The sequence below is a fragment of the Dermochelys coriacea genome, chromosome 7 (genome assembly GCF_009764565.3).
Source record: "Dermochelys coriacea isolate rDerCor1 chromosome 7, rDerCor1.pri.v4, whole genome shotgun sequence".
NCBI lineage: Eukaryota > Metazoa > Chordata > Testudines > Dermochelyidae > Dermochelys > Dermochelys coriacea.
In genome coordinates, this window is record NC_050074.1 from 57,041,866 (window position 1) to 57,056,792 (window position 14,927).

The window sequence follows — 14,927 nt, forward strand, 5'->3', positions numbered from 1 at the left end:
GCTCAGCTGTAGCTCACGAAAGCTTATGCTCAAATAAATTTGTTAGTCTCTAAGGTGCCACAAGTACTCCTTTTCTTTTTGCGAATACAGACTAACACGGCTGCTACTCTGAAACCTGTCAAAATGCAAACAGCAACAGACAACAAAAATTGCCCCCTCCATCCTCCTGGACCCACTGCTCCACCCCATTCTGCCAGGGATCCCTGCCCTTCTTCCCCCATTGGGGTTAGGGTTGCAAGACTTCTGGTTTTCAACCAGAACACCTGGTCGAAGAGGGACCCTGGCAGCTCCAGTCAGCAGAGCTCCGCAGTGCCCATTGGCAGGGAACCGTGGCCAATGGGAGCTGTGGGGGTGATGCCTGTGGGTGGGGGCAGCCCAGGGAGCCCCCTGGCCGCCCTTCCACCTAGGATACAGAGGGCATGCTGCTGCTTCATGAGAGCAACACAGACTTCCTCCATCCCTGGAAAATGCCAGGGGCCACTTGAGTTCTGCACTGCCTGGAGCCTGTGCCCCAACACCCTTCCCCAGTGCAGATCCCCCTCCTGCACCCCTACCCCTTGCCCGAGCCCTGAGCCCCCTCCTGCACTCCAATCCCCTTGGCCCCAGCCTGGAGCCCCCCTCCCACACTCTGAACCCCTTGGCCCCACCCCAGATCCCTCACCTGCCCTCCCGCACCCCTACTCCAGCCCAGAGCCCTCTCCCACACTCCGAACCCTTCAGCCCAAAGACCCTTCCTGCACTCCAAACCCCCCGGGCCCACCCCGGAGCCTGCACACCCCCAGCCAGAGCTCACACCCCCCTCCTGTACTCCAAACCCGTGTCCCAGCCCAGAGCCCCTTCCCACACTTCAAACCACTCGGCCCCAGCCCAGCACCCTCTCCTGCGCCCCTTATCCCCCCCCCCCGAGCTCACACCCCTCAGCTGGAGCCCTCACCCTCTCGCACTCAGCCTGGTAAAAATGAACGCATGAGCAAGGGTGGGGGAGAGCGAGCGACGGAGGGTGGGGAGATGGAGAAAGCAGGGGGTGGGGCCTCAGAGAAGGGGCAGGGCCTCATGGCAGGAGCGGGGCAAGGGTGTTCAATTTTCTGCAATTAGAAAGTTGGCAACCCTACTTGGGGCTGGGTGCTGTCGGGCCAGCACTGGGGATTGTTGGGGCCTCATGAGCTGGGCAGATGAGTGACAATCCCTGGGTGAATCTCTTCTCCAAAGGTCCCTCGCTCCCTGGTGCGGGAAAGGTCTCTGAATCCTCTCTCTGCCCCAGCCCACGGGGGCTTGCAACTGAGAACAAGGAGACTTCTCCACTGAGAACAGTGCAGGAGAGAGACCAGCCCCCACCCCATGCTGCCCCCCTCAGCTAGGAGAATCCTCCAGCCCCCTGCTGAGCCATAGAACCATGTCAGGAGCGTGCAAGTAGCATCAGAGCCATCACCCAAGTTAGAAACCAGCTGCTGCCTTTGGGCCTATAGGGCAGCATCCTCAGGCCAGCTGAAAAGTGACTAAGACCCCAGCGCTTGTGGCTAAGAATGGATGCGTGTTTCCCTGTCACAAGGTGACACTGGCCCTGTCTCTTAGCCATACATGCCAATTGGGCAAATTACTTGGGTTTAAATGAAGGCACCTGGAGCCTAGGGAGGGAGGAGCCCTAGTAAGGCAGGCTGGAAGTTTAAGCTAGACAAATTCAAACTGGCAAGCTGGTGTAAATTGTTACCAGTGAGGGTAATTAACCCTGATATAATTTACCAAGGGTTATGGTAGATTCTCCATCATTGGCAATTTACTAAATCAAGACTGGATGTTTTTCTAAAATATTTGTCTAGGAATTAGTTCGGGGCAGTTCTCTGGCTGGTCTAATCCTGGATGATCACGGCGGTCCTTTCTGGCTTTGGAATCTATGAAGCTCCACCAGCTGAGCATTCTACCTTGGTTTGAGAGCCCCAATTGTCCCTTGGTTCTCTGTTCACAGCGGCTCCTAGCACCTGTTGCTGGGTCCCCGGGCCTGACCCATCTCCCTGTGATGTCAGTTGAAAGGCAAATATAGCCTTCAGTGGAACCTGGATCAAGTTGGTGAGCAGGAATCTATTAACCTTCTTTGTAGGTCATTGGGTTGTTTGCACATGAAGAGAAAATGTAGGGCATTCACTCGCAAGTCAGTTCGCACCTGTGACATTCTCTCTGGTGCCAAGAGGGAGGATTGGGGGAAAAAGGTCAGGTTCTAGGTGTTTTGCCAGCTTGGACACACATCACACTTGTTGTTTAAAAGGCTTGGGAGAAAGTCTCCACTGAACGGCATGGTTATACACTTTTACCTCACCGGTCTGAAACAAATGAGGCAGGAAACTTCCAGTTCCCCTTCACGTAGCAAGCCCCCAACCAGTTCCAAACCACTGGATACAGGTGGAGGCCCATGAGCCTTTGGCTGAGAGAGAGAAGGTGCATCTGGGACTGAGGATCAGAACTGCTCTGAGCCAGTGGGTGAGGATAATTCCTCTGGTCCACCGGCTGGAGGAAAAAGTAGGCTGAACACTTGGAGCATGGTTCTCCATAGCAGTATATAGAGTCTTATACTGACTCGCTTTCCAGTCAGTATGGAAGGAAGGGTCTCTTGTCCAGATGTGCTATAGCATCAACCAGCTCCCTGGACTCTGGAATGGGAGGCCCATCAGGCAACCTTGGTTCTGCTGGGGTTGGATCAGACCGGCCGTTATCAGTTCAGTGCCAGTGCTCTAGGTATACCTCTACTTTTATCCTCCCTTAAGTGCCAGTGACAGGGAATAGGAGTTGCAAGCGAACGACTGTCTCCTCTCAGTTTGTTTTTTAATTTTTGTAATTAAAGAAATACAATTTTTGACAATGCAAATTAGTTTCATAATCAGAATGCGTGCATAAATATACTAGAGAGCGTAGTATCTGCGGCATTTCCTAGTGTAGCTTGGTTGTAGTTTGTTTTGTGCAACTTGCACACAAAGACATCTGATCCCCTGATAAATACCCTACGATTGCTAAACAACTACATGGCTTTACTTCTGCAGTCATCACTTTTTAGGTACTGTGGTCAAAGGAAGGCACATCAACTTTAAATATACTATAGGCCAGCAGGAAGCGGTTTTATCTTCTGCATTTGCTGATATTATTTGGTGGGGGAAAAAAAGAATTTGTATTGTAAGGTGCATGAAAGCTATTCGGCTTTCCCTTTCCACAAACCAAAGCGGGGAATATGCAACATAGTGGGATATAAAACATATATGTTTTAATGGCACCATTTTCTAAAATTCATGGTTAATAGTGAAAATGACCATATTTCTTTAACTGCAGAAGCGTGACCATTTCTAAATTGTGAACTGTACTAATTCATACAGTGCCTCTGCATCTGTTGGTTTTCGGTATATATGGAGCCTCTGTAATAGTTGATCATGGTCGATATTGAGAAATAAAATATTCAGACCTATTTTCTTGTTCAATTTTATTCCATTAGCAAAACAGACTTATCTATGGAGAATACATTCTGTTAGGGCACTAGGGTATATTTCAGGCAACAAAGTATGGGAGAAATAACCAAGAGTTTTATTAACAAAAGCACAAATCTTCCCTTTATGTTTCCCTAATCTCATTTCTACATTCATTATTACTGTGTTTAAAAAAAAAAAAAAAAAAAGAGTGGACCAAGTTCATTCATGGTGCAACACCAATGAGGTTACACCACAAATGAATTGAGCCTTTTGTATTGAGTTTTTTTTTTTTTATAACCAACGGTAATCTCCATTTTCCAAGAAGTAATTTGTAAAAATGCATAGTGCCATGCAGTGGCAGCCAGGTCACGTATCATTCAAGCCTAGTGACTTCAATGCAGAGCAAGGGGAAATGTCGAACTGTGTTAGATGACACCAAATAGCCCTGACACAAACCAGTCCAGGGGCTTCTCACACACTAGTCCCACTCCAAGCTCTCAGACAGAAGCTGTTCTATTTATTGATTCGATACTGTGAAGATCAAGGTCAAGGTTTGGGGATTTCAGTTAAAAGGCCACGGAGGCAAAACACGGATTGTTCCATGTCCCTGATCCTGCTAACACTTAGGTATCCTTATAAGTGCATGATGGGAGAAGGGGAGGGGGCATTTCTGCAGTTTATATACATGCACACTACCAGAGAAGCTGGTCTTAACTACTCAATGGTACTGACAAAAAATAGTTACTTAATGAAAGAGGCCTTCTGATAAAGATGGTGAACTGTGTTAATGGGGCAGACATTGAGAAGCTGATTTCAGAGGTGCTGGGGCCCTTCTATTCCCATACCAGCCCTCTTGATCTACAACCTCAGATTTTCATTCCTAAACACTGAGCCATATCGTACCTAAACTAAAACAAAACAAAAAACAAAAAACAAAAAAAAAGGAGAACCAAACCCTGAAAACCGCCCACCTCAACCAGGAAACAAACTGAGCAAAAGCACTTCTCAGTCTGCATTTATTGCTTTGCTAGCAAAAAGTCTGTCCATACGCAACAATACAAAACATCTGCTGAAAGACACTGAAAAGAGAACTTTTAAAATTTCATGTAGAAAGATAACACCCTGATTCAAAAAAATTACTGACTCCTCCTTCTACATGAGACCACACCACTTCATATGAAAGTACCGTGATATTTTCTGGCTTCTATTTCTGGTTCCAAATCAGGAAGTTTATGATTAAGATTAAAAAATACATTGCAAATTGGATTTAAAAGCCCAGTTTTAAAAAGTGAATTTGGTTTGTTTTCTTCCTGATGTCACCATCATTTATTAAAACAAAGAATTAAAATCTAAATTTACTTGCTGCTCTTGATGATGTGTATTTTCACTGACCAAGCTGAGTGAAACGTGAGATATGAATAGACCAGTCAGTTTCTGTTTTCAGTCATTTTCTAAAAAAAGAAAAGCAATACTTGTGGCACCTTAGAGACTAAAATTTACTAGAGCATAAGCTTTCATGAGCTACAGCTCACTTCATCGGATGCATCATTTTCTAGTCATCTGAACTTTCCTGATCTCATGCACAATTTGGCTTGCAAACGCTGCCGGGTCTGAAGATTTGTAAAAGCCCATCTTTAAAAGACGAACTTCTAAACACATTTGAACTGATGTTTCCTGATAATAATTAACTTGTGAAATGATTAAAGTAATAACCAAACTTATTTTGTAACTCAAAAACCACTCAGGGTCCACTCTGAGTGAGGTCAGAGTTGCTTCTTGTTTTGCTGATGGGCGTGCTCACAGGTGATGCGTGTCATGGAGCTTTCCAAACCTTCAGCCTCTCATGGAGCTCTGCTCAGACAGCGACGCTGTTGGGGATGCGGTTTGGGGAAAGGTAATAGTAAGGTAGTTTTTTGTTCTTGTTCCGTTCAGTGATGACGCTGACGATCTCATCAAGGTCCTTGCAGAATTTCATCATGGCCTGCTTCACCGGCTTCTCTACGAAGTGCTCATCTGGGTACATGCCCAGGAACAGCTAATCGTAGAAGACACAAAGAGATCACTCTTGGAGCAGGCTGGAGATAAACCCTGGAGCCCCAACTGTTCTGTCTAAATGTCTCATCCTGCAGCAATGCAACCCCCTCTCCTGGGACACATCAGCACTGCTGCTAGAGACTTTGGTCTGTTTGGATTCTAAAGAAAAGCTGCACAACGTACCCTTTTGCCATCATGCAGCTCCCTGCTTTGGGCAACTACTCCCGAGTGTCCCTAGGAGGCTTCCATTGTTTCACCCTTTGAGTTGAGGCTCTTACAGAAAGGTATCACTGTACATATCCTCACTCAACCCCCATCCCTTCAAAATGTGTTCTACAAACCTGCATGAATTTGGCCACACAGTCCCTTTGCAAGGTAGGTGAGTATCAATATCCCAATTACAGAGGAGGAAACAGGCAATGGGAGGCAAAGTGACTTGCGCAGAGCCAGGAACAGAACCCAGATCTCCTAGTTCCCAGTTTATGTGGTTTTGCCATGACCCTCCTTCTGCCCTCTCCTACAACTCTAGGTCACTGTACCCTCTTGGTTGGAGCCATGGTAGAGATACAGTAATTGGTAGTGCACAGCCCACTTGCCAGCAAGACTGGCAGCCGTGATATCACTGCCCAAGTCCTTTGAAGGATTGAGGTCACAAAGCAACCAGTTCTGTGGTTCTACAAGTATTCAAGTGAAAAATGTTAACCCTTCCTTGCCTTGTAAGATGAGTGAACCCTGAGCAGTCACACTCCTGAGAGAGAATAGACAAAGTCTTGAACTTACTTCGTTCTCCTGGAACTGGCTTAAGGCCCAGACTGCTCCAAGATGCCAACAAGAGCGACCTCTGTCTGGCAAGCTCTCGACAATGTGCTCAATTGTGACTGTCCCCTTTTGTGTAGGGGGAGGCTGCCGCATGGTCGGAGGGGAGTTGGGAATCCAGGAACACCAGTCATACTGCGCAATGCAAAACAAAGCAAGAGAGTGCAATGAAAATCACAACCATTAGCATTTAGGAAAGTCACTAATACAGCATTATTGTAGCCATATAGATCCCAGGATATTAGAGAGACAAGGCGGGTGAGGTAATATCTTTTTTTGGACTAACTTCAGTTGGTGAGAGAGACAAGCTCTCTTATACAGGTCACCGGAAGAAGAAGAGTTCTGGGTAAGCTCGAAAGCTTGTCTCTGGCCAACAGAACTTGATCCAGGAAAAGATATTACCTCACCTGCCTTGTCTCCCTGATATCCTGTGAGCACATAGTCAAAACCAAGGAAGATTTTGCTTCTGACTGTGGAGTCTTTCCAGTCCCTCCAGAGCAGAGGTATAGTGGCCTGGGATGTTTGGGATACTGAAAGCAACCTACTTTATATAGTAAATTGATGCTATTTTTCCTGGCTGGGCACAATTTTTAATTAGGTTCTCCCAGGCCAAAACGGGTCTGTCTACATGAAGAAAACAGGGTATGTGTGGGGGGGTGGCGTGGGGGGGATAGCAGTGGGGCTGGGAGTTAGAGTCAGGTGACTTGAAACACCCCGTCACCTAGTGTAGAAGCAGTTTACCATCTTTAAAATCATGTTAGCCTTGGCTGTAGCCTTGACTATACCTCAAAGTTATAAAAGGACATGGTAATAGGATTTTAAAAGGATTAAACTGTGTCTACACTAGGTATTAAGGGGCATTTTCAGTCATGTTGGTTAACTTGAATCAACTGAGTTTAGGAAAGCACTTTTTTTGTAGTCCAGACGACCCACTGGAAGACTATTCAAGTCTGGTGAGACACTTAATTTGTTCCACGTAGGAGATAAGGGGAGATTATTATACATTTTATTTTCCAAAGCTGTTCAATATTGAAGAATAAAAGGGATTCTAAAGATAGGCTGTTTTGTGGTGGGTATACTGCCAGCACAGGGCATGCTGGGATACCCATTATCATGAAAGAATATAAGAACATAGGAACAGCAATACTGGATCAGACCAAAGGTCCATCTAGCCCAGTATCCTGTCTTCTGACAGTGGCCAATGCCAGGTGCCCTAGAGGGAACTAACAGAACAGGTAATCAAGTGATCCACCTGCTGTCACCCATTCCCTGCTTCTGGCAAACAGAGGCTAGGGACACCATCCCTGCCCATCCTGCCTAATAGACATTGATGGACCTATCCTCCATGAATTCATCTAGTTATTTTTTGAACCCAGTTATAGTCTTGGCCTTCACAACATCCTCTGGGAAGGAGTTCCACAGGTTGGCTGTACGTGGTGTTAAAAAATACTTCCTTTTGTTTGTTTTAAACCTGCTGCCTATTAATTTCATTTGGTGACCCCTAGTTCTTGTGTTATGAGAAGGAGTAAATAACACTTCCTTATTTACTTTCTCCACACCATTCATGATTTTATAGACCTCTATCATAGCCCCCCTTAGTTGTCTCTTTTCCAAGCTGAAAAGTCCCAGTCTTATTAATCTTTCCTCATCTGGAAGCTGTTCTATGCCCCTAATAATTTTTGTTACCCTTTTCTGAACCTTTTCCAATGCCAATATATCTTTTTTGAGGTGGGGTGACCACATCTGCATGCAGTATTCAAGCTGTGGGTATACCATGGATTTATATAAAGGCAATTTGATATTTTCTGTCTTATTATCTGTCCCTTTCGCAATGATTCCCAACATTCTGTTCGCAATGTAGCATGATGAGTCCCATCATAGGACTTTAAAACAAGCAAGTGTCTCAGTAAACTTTAAAATGGCCTGAGATATACTTCCTCATTGGTTGAGGCTATTGAACTTTTAAAAGTTTTAAACTCTTAGGTCACATTGGGTAAGTCCCATTGACTTTCCATGAAAGTTAGCCTTCTAAATCCCTTCTGAAAATGGGATTTAGGCATGTTTGAAAATTTTACCCATAATCTAAACACTGAAGCCAAAATGTTCAAATCTGGGACTCAAGTTAGGCACCAATATCCAAATTTAGGCATTGAAATAAGTGACCTTTCAAAAGGCACGGTTCCCATGAACTTTGATGGCATTTTCAGGTGGCTAGGTGGGTATTTTAGTATAGAAGGGCAATTGAGTGTGTAACCATACATTTAAAAAAAAAAAGTTCCCAGTCCAAGCCACTGTGGCTGCACATCCCAACTGATATGAGCACTATTCTTCCTGAAAAGAATGTGTGAACCCCACACAAGAAATGAAGGGGTTAATGAGGGCCCGAGAGGCCAGTTAACCCACCTGGCTGCATCTGGAGAGTGAGCCAGGCAAATTAAAGGTGAATCTCAGCTGGGGAGGAGCTGGCTGGTTGCTTTAAAGACTGGCAGGCTGGGGTTGCTGCAGGGACAAACTCTGCAGTCACTCTCTGGGACTAGAGAGTAGACACAGTGGGAGGATCAAAGAGGAAGTCTGGGAGAGAGAGTTGGCCTTGGGACCCATTTCTGAGTAAAGAAGTCTGGCTAGAGGCCCACAGAGACATGGAACAGCTGCTGGGAGTGGAGCAGGCGCTGATGGGGAGCCCTCATACTGGACTGGACTCCTGGAAGAGAACTCTTTCAGGTGTTATATTGAGGAATGAAAAGTCAAGTCTGAGGAAGGCAGAAGTTGGTTTTAAGATTCTGCTGTTGGTTTGGGATTATGTTGGGAGAGTCCAGTGAGTCCTGGCCCTGAGAGAAGGGTGAACATAAGGATGCAAGGGGGAGAAGGCCCGGGAATAGACCACAGCAGGAAGAAGCTCAGGGAGGAAGCTGGGGGTGGGTCTGAATAAACAGACTCTACCTGCTCACCAGAGGGTCCCTGGGCTGGAACCCTCAGAAGAGGGAGAGCCTGGGGTCTCCTACCAGCCACTGGGGAAGGAGGCATGAAGCCCCCTGATATAAGGGGATAGGGACACTGGAAAGCCCTGAGCCACGGGTGTGCAAAGCCTAGAGGACCCTGCGTTGGGGCCAAAGGCTGGACATAAGGAGATTGGACATTTATTTGTTAGACTCCCTGGCAGGGAGGGGATTAAACATGACCTGGCCAGGGGGCTGAGTCGCGAGAGGAGGCAGGCCACTGTGGGACTGGCGTGATGGTCAACGGGAGACGCCCGATGAGAAGAGAGCTGCTGCTCCACACCTAGCCATGAGGGTGGTGCTCCAGCAATGCGTCCAACTATTCTACACCCGTACCTGACCAAAATTCACAGCCGCATGCTGTGCTGACGCCGTGAATATTGCCACAGTGAGATATTCCGATAGCTTCTCGCGGGTCTTGATTGTCTTTGGAAATCCTAAAAGCGGAGGAAAAGAAAGCTGGAAATAAGGTTTGGATCAGTTATGGCGCACCTGAGTTATTGGCCAGCGGTAGGTCAAACAGTGCACGGTTTTCTGTTCCTGGCTTCTGCTACTGATCTGCCGGGTGGCCTCGGGGCCTCTCTGATCCTCAGCAACCCATCTGTAAAATGGTGGATACAGTGACCCACCTCACAGGGGGCTTTTAAGACTTCACTGATGTTTGTAAGGCCCTGTGAGATCCTCAGATGAAAGGTTCTATATGAAGGTAACGGGGGGGTTTTTATATTTAAAAACAATTCCACTCTATACCTTCCTACCAGGCCCCCAGCAGCTAAGAACATGAAGGAGATCGAAGCACACTCAGCCATTCCCCTTTCACCTCAGTTCACAATTCAAGCTGCGCTACGTCTAAAAAATCTGGAGAGTAAATGACCTAGAAGGCAGAGGGACAATGACGTATGATTAGCCTGAAGGCAGCATTTAAGTGATGGTGGGAGGTGGGGAAATTACAATTCTAAACCTGCGCAGGGGAACAAGGGGAGGAGGAACAGAAATATTCACATCAGACACCCTTAAGACTAGGTATAACCAAGTGGAGCTCCAAAGAGGTGACTGCAGAGAAAGCCACGCTTTTGTTAACCTATGGGAGGCAGCTGGGGGGAGAAAAGGAAGTAGAGGGGTCTCCTGTGCAGAATGCTCTTCCCACCAGCACAGATTTCCCCACCCTTCCTTTAGGCCAGACTGTGGAGGGAGGGGGAAGGGGAATGCGTATATAGGGCACATAATCTATGGACAGGTCCAATTCCAGCCAGCTACTTCCAGGAACGGGGAAGCAGAGAAGAGAGAAAGCAAAACTGAATCTAGCTTTGAAAGCATTGTGAGGTTGCACACCTCCAAGTGTGGAATACATTAATAGCAAGGCAGAGATCGCATGACACTGGGTGAAACTGAAGGGCAGGAAGATACAGGTATAGCCAGTGCCCTCCCTGCTTACAGCAGGGCTTGGACTAGATGAATTGAAGATGCTTTTCTATTTATTATTTGCATTGTCCTGAGGCCCCGACCATAATAAAGGCCCCATTGTGCACAAAACGATACCTGTCCCAAGAAACTTACAAACCAAACAGACAAGATGAAGCCCATTTATCCCCAATGTACAGACAGGGAGCTGAGGGACAGAGAGATTAGAACCCAGATCTCCTGAGTTCCAGCCCAGTGCCTTAACCACAAATCTGGGAGGGAGAAACTCCAAGGCTTTGGGGTGTATGGCTTTGAGTGTTGGCTGGCACCATGAAAGACTCAGCCCTGACCAGGCTAACACATCTCACCTGAAGACTTGTTGCCTTTCATTCCATAGACATAGACGTCCTTGACGAAGGCCTGGAGCTCGATGTCCTCACACACGACATCATCGCTCTTGTAGTAGATGTCAATCACGTCCATCGTGAAGCTTCAGCCACAGCAAGGGAACAAAGAGCAGAAGGGAAGCCCTGTCATTTCCTGGAGACCCTTTGCAAGGTGTCTCAGAAAGCACATCAAACATTGCACTGGCAGGTGGGCACAGCCGCAATCTTCCGAACGTGCATTTGCTCCCAGGACAGGAGGCAGTGGAGGGTGCAGGGCTCCATGATCTCAGAGGGCCTCATTGATGGCAATGTGGCTTGGGTGGGGAGTCCCTCTAGCAACTCCAAGTCATCTGCAGCTATGGCATTATCTCTGGTCTTTGCACATCTCCTTCAGCCTGCTCAGAATGACATCACTCCTTGATCCTCCCACCCCTGTTCTTTGACTCCCTCCATTCCTTCTCTCTGGCCTTAATCAAGTCTGCATTTCTTGCCTTCCCCTTTGAGTCTCTACTACTGCCTAGATCTCTGATGACATTTCTTCACACTCCCTTCTTCCCAAACCTCCCTTTCTCTCCTCCTCCATCTTTACACTCTTTGCCTGGAGCTCCTTCCTAACACGGTGCACTAAGTGATCATCCTCTCTCTATTCCAAACACTTCCATTGAACTCCCTCCCTCCGCAAAGGCTGCTGACATGAAGTGCTCTTAAACAAAATCCTGCAGCAGATGGAGATAAAGCTCTCCAAATTCTGCACTTTGAGAGTAGAGAAACTGAACTACTCATTAATGAAGGATGTTTCACTGAGGACCAGATTCTGACACCCTCCCCCATGCCATCTAGCACGTGCAAGCTCTCCCATTGGCTGCCATGGGGCTATCGATGGAGTAAAGTACTATTCAGTATTTGTAATGGCATATAAGCAAGATTAATCAGTAAAGGGGAGAAAACCACCACCCAGTGCATCAAGAAAATAACCACATGCAAGTTGGGACTTCCTTGCCTTTCATATGGGATCTAACAGTGCCGGGATACTCAAGATAAACGGCTGCCAAACCAAGAGCTGAGCATGGGAAGAGAAGAACGTGAACCAGAGTTTCCAAATATTATGACTATTAATAACATGCACTAATGCTTTTCACATGAAAGAGTCCCAAGAATCAGTAAGATAAAGATCTTTACTGAATTCACTTGAAAAAAAGTCATGTGATCAGAGACGAAAGGGCTTTAAAAAAATGTTAAGGGGAAAAAACAAGAATTTTTGAAAAGCAGAACATGAGGGAGAACAGTCATATGAATTAGTCAGTTCTGCGAGTGTGATTCAAATGACTGTGTGAGAATGCAACTTCTTACTCAGTGCATCTGCCCTGCTGTGCGTGTACACAGTCCGAGCTTCTGGCAAAACACAGGCCTTGCCCCCCCACCACACCCCCCACTGTTCCTCAGATGTTCTTGTTAACTGCTGGAAATGGCCTACCTTGCTTGTCACCATGAAAGGTTTTCCTCCTCCCCCCCCCCCCCGCTGCTGGTGATGGCTCATCTTAAGTGATCACTCTCCTTACAGTTTTCATAGTAGCAGCCGTGTTAGTCTGTATTCGCCAGAAGAAAAGGAGTACTTGTGGCACCTTAGAGACTAACAAATTTATTAGAGCATAAGCTTTCGTGAGCTACAGCTCACTTCATCGGATGCATTTGGTGGAAAACAAAAAAAACAAAACAAAACAACCTTACAGTGTCTATAATAAAACCCATTGTTTCATGGTGTGTGTGTGTGTGTGTGTGTGTGTGTGTGTGTGTGTGTGTGTGTGTGTGTGTGTGTGTGTGTGTGTGTGTGTGTGTGTGTGTGTGTGTGTGTGTGTGTGTGTGTGTGTGAAAGTCTCCCCACTGTATTTTCCACCAAATGCGTCCGATGAAGTGAGCTGTAGCTCATGAAAGCTTATGCTCAAATAAATTTGTTAGTCTCTAAGGTGCCAAAGTACTCCTTTTCTTTTTACACGAGAAAGTGGCACTGGTTTAACTTAAATTGCTTTTTAAACTAGTGCAAATCCCGGAGGGGATCTGCTTTCAGTTCAAGAGGGCTTTAATTCAGTTTAGCTGAAGTCTAATTGGTTTAAGACAGAATAAGTCACTCTGAAACCAAAATAACGGCCTGTCCACACGTGAAATTGAAACTCTAGTGTGAATGAGGCCTGTTGGCCCTGCAGAGCTAACAGCTCTGGGACAGGAAGTTGAATTCATCCATCACTGACAGAACAGTTGATTATGTTCCATCTTGTGGCCAAATTCCACCCTCGTTTAACCCCGTGCAATCCTACTGAAAAGGATGTGGCTGCACAGGTGTCTCTGGGGGCGGAATCTCTGTCGCTGGTCAAGACACACAAGAAGGAAAGTACCTGGCATGACTCCCAGAGCCCAGGTTCAATTTGCAGGGCTGGCAACAAACCTCCCGCCTCCCTCGTCTCCCCCTCCAACATTTTTACTTACAAAAAAAGACAGGCAGGTTTGATCCAAAGTGACAAATACACTGGAACCCCAGGATGGAGTTTCTACCTTTTTAGAGCGGAAGTGTCACAGACACAGTGTCTCCTACCTCTTGATTGCCTCCCAGACTTTGATGCCATCATCCCGATAGTAGTAATATGGAATATCTTCCTTGCTGTCCATCCCTTTGGCTTTGATTTCCATTGGGAAGCAGAGGGAACTGTAGGTAAGTTCTTTTGTTGCTCGCTGGACCATCTGCACATGTCCACCTCCGCCAGTGGCATTTGCCTTCAGTGTAAAAAAGGAGATGCAAGAGCATTAGGAGAACGTGGCTGCCGTTGCCAAGGCCTCACATGCTGTCTTGTCTGCTTCCCAGCAGCTGGTATGGGAGCAGGTCCGCACACATGTTTCTGCAATAGAAACTCAAACCTCCATGCGAATTACTATTAGCTTAGCCAGACTGAGTGAGACTGCACATTTGGGTTTAGCTCTTTCACACTCATTTAGCGGATCATCATTCATACCCGGGTTTTTCCAGACTGGTTTTCTCCCACGTATAGCATCTCCTAAGAATACCTTCCATTTATTGCCAAAGGATCCCAAAACACTTTACCACACATGCATGTGCATATGCACCCCAGAATCACCTGGCCTGTCACTAGGACACGGTCACTTCTGGGGTGGAACATGCCAGCAGCTTAATCGTGCATCATAATTGTACACAACAGTTTATGACAGGAGGCGAAGATGGATACAGCATCCAATTCGAGGGGTAGTAACGTGGCAGTATGCAATTACTCAAACTGGAATTTGGCCAAAACAAGTGGATCACATCTTACGAAAATGTGCTATGGGACCAAATCAGAAACGGCCAAGGCTTCAGTTTACATCTCATGCGGAAGTATAGCATGCCCATAACAAGCTGCATCATAACAGCATCAGATTAAATATTTTAAAAAAAATGTTCTTCCCTCTAAGTTTCTCTCTTTCTAACACATGGCCCCACCACCTTCCTATCACTCATCTTATATTTATTGAATTCTAGTTGCTTGTCAACCTAATCATCTGCATCTGACCCCAAATGGAAACTGCTGTCAGTGGAGGCTCATTTATTGAAAGACAGCAAAATCATTATCTGCCAGCATCCCAAGCTGCAGTAATTCACACAACACTTATCTCATTTTCATTGGTTACCAGCTGGCCTCCTGCCTGCCTGATTCTCTGCCAATATAAGGCAGGGTTTTTCCTTCAGTGAGCAGTTACCTGTGAACTTCTGCATGGAGTTGCCTGCAGTGCATACATGATGCTGTAGCACAGACATGGTGCTGAGAAGTTCAGAGCAGATCCAATCATGCTTAGCTAGTGAGAGC

At 46.5% G+C, this 14,927-nt stretch overlaps 1 protein-coding gene across 1 annotated transcript in view; it reads right to left on the minus strand.

The window, feature by feature from the left end:
• Window positions 1-5,240: 5,240 nt before the first annotated feature.
• The window catches only part of ALOX5 (arachidonate 5-lipoxygenase), a 51,994-nt gene continuing 42,307 nt past the window's right edge, over window positions 5,241-14,927 (minus strand). The window contains exons 10-14 of the mRNA XM_038411584.2: window positions 13,667-13,845; window positions 11,062-11,183; window positions 9,629-9,729; window positions 6,261-6,431; window positions 5,241-5,481 (exon numbers count right to left, since the gene is read on the minus strand). Of these exons, the coding sequence (XP_038267512.1) occupies window positions 5,302-5,481; window positions 6,261-6,431; window positions 9,629-9,729; window positions 11,062-11,183; window positions 13,667-13,845 (753 nt within the window). The 3' untranslated portion in view covers window positions 5,241-5,301. The remainder of the gene's footprint in view (window positions 5,482-6,260; window positions 6,432-9,628; window positions 9,730-11,061; window positions 11,184-13,666; window positions 13,846-14,927) is intronic.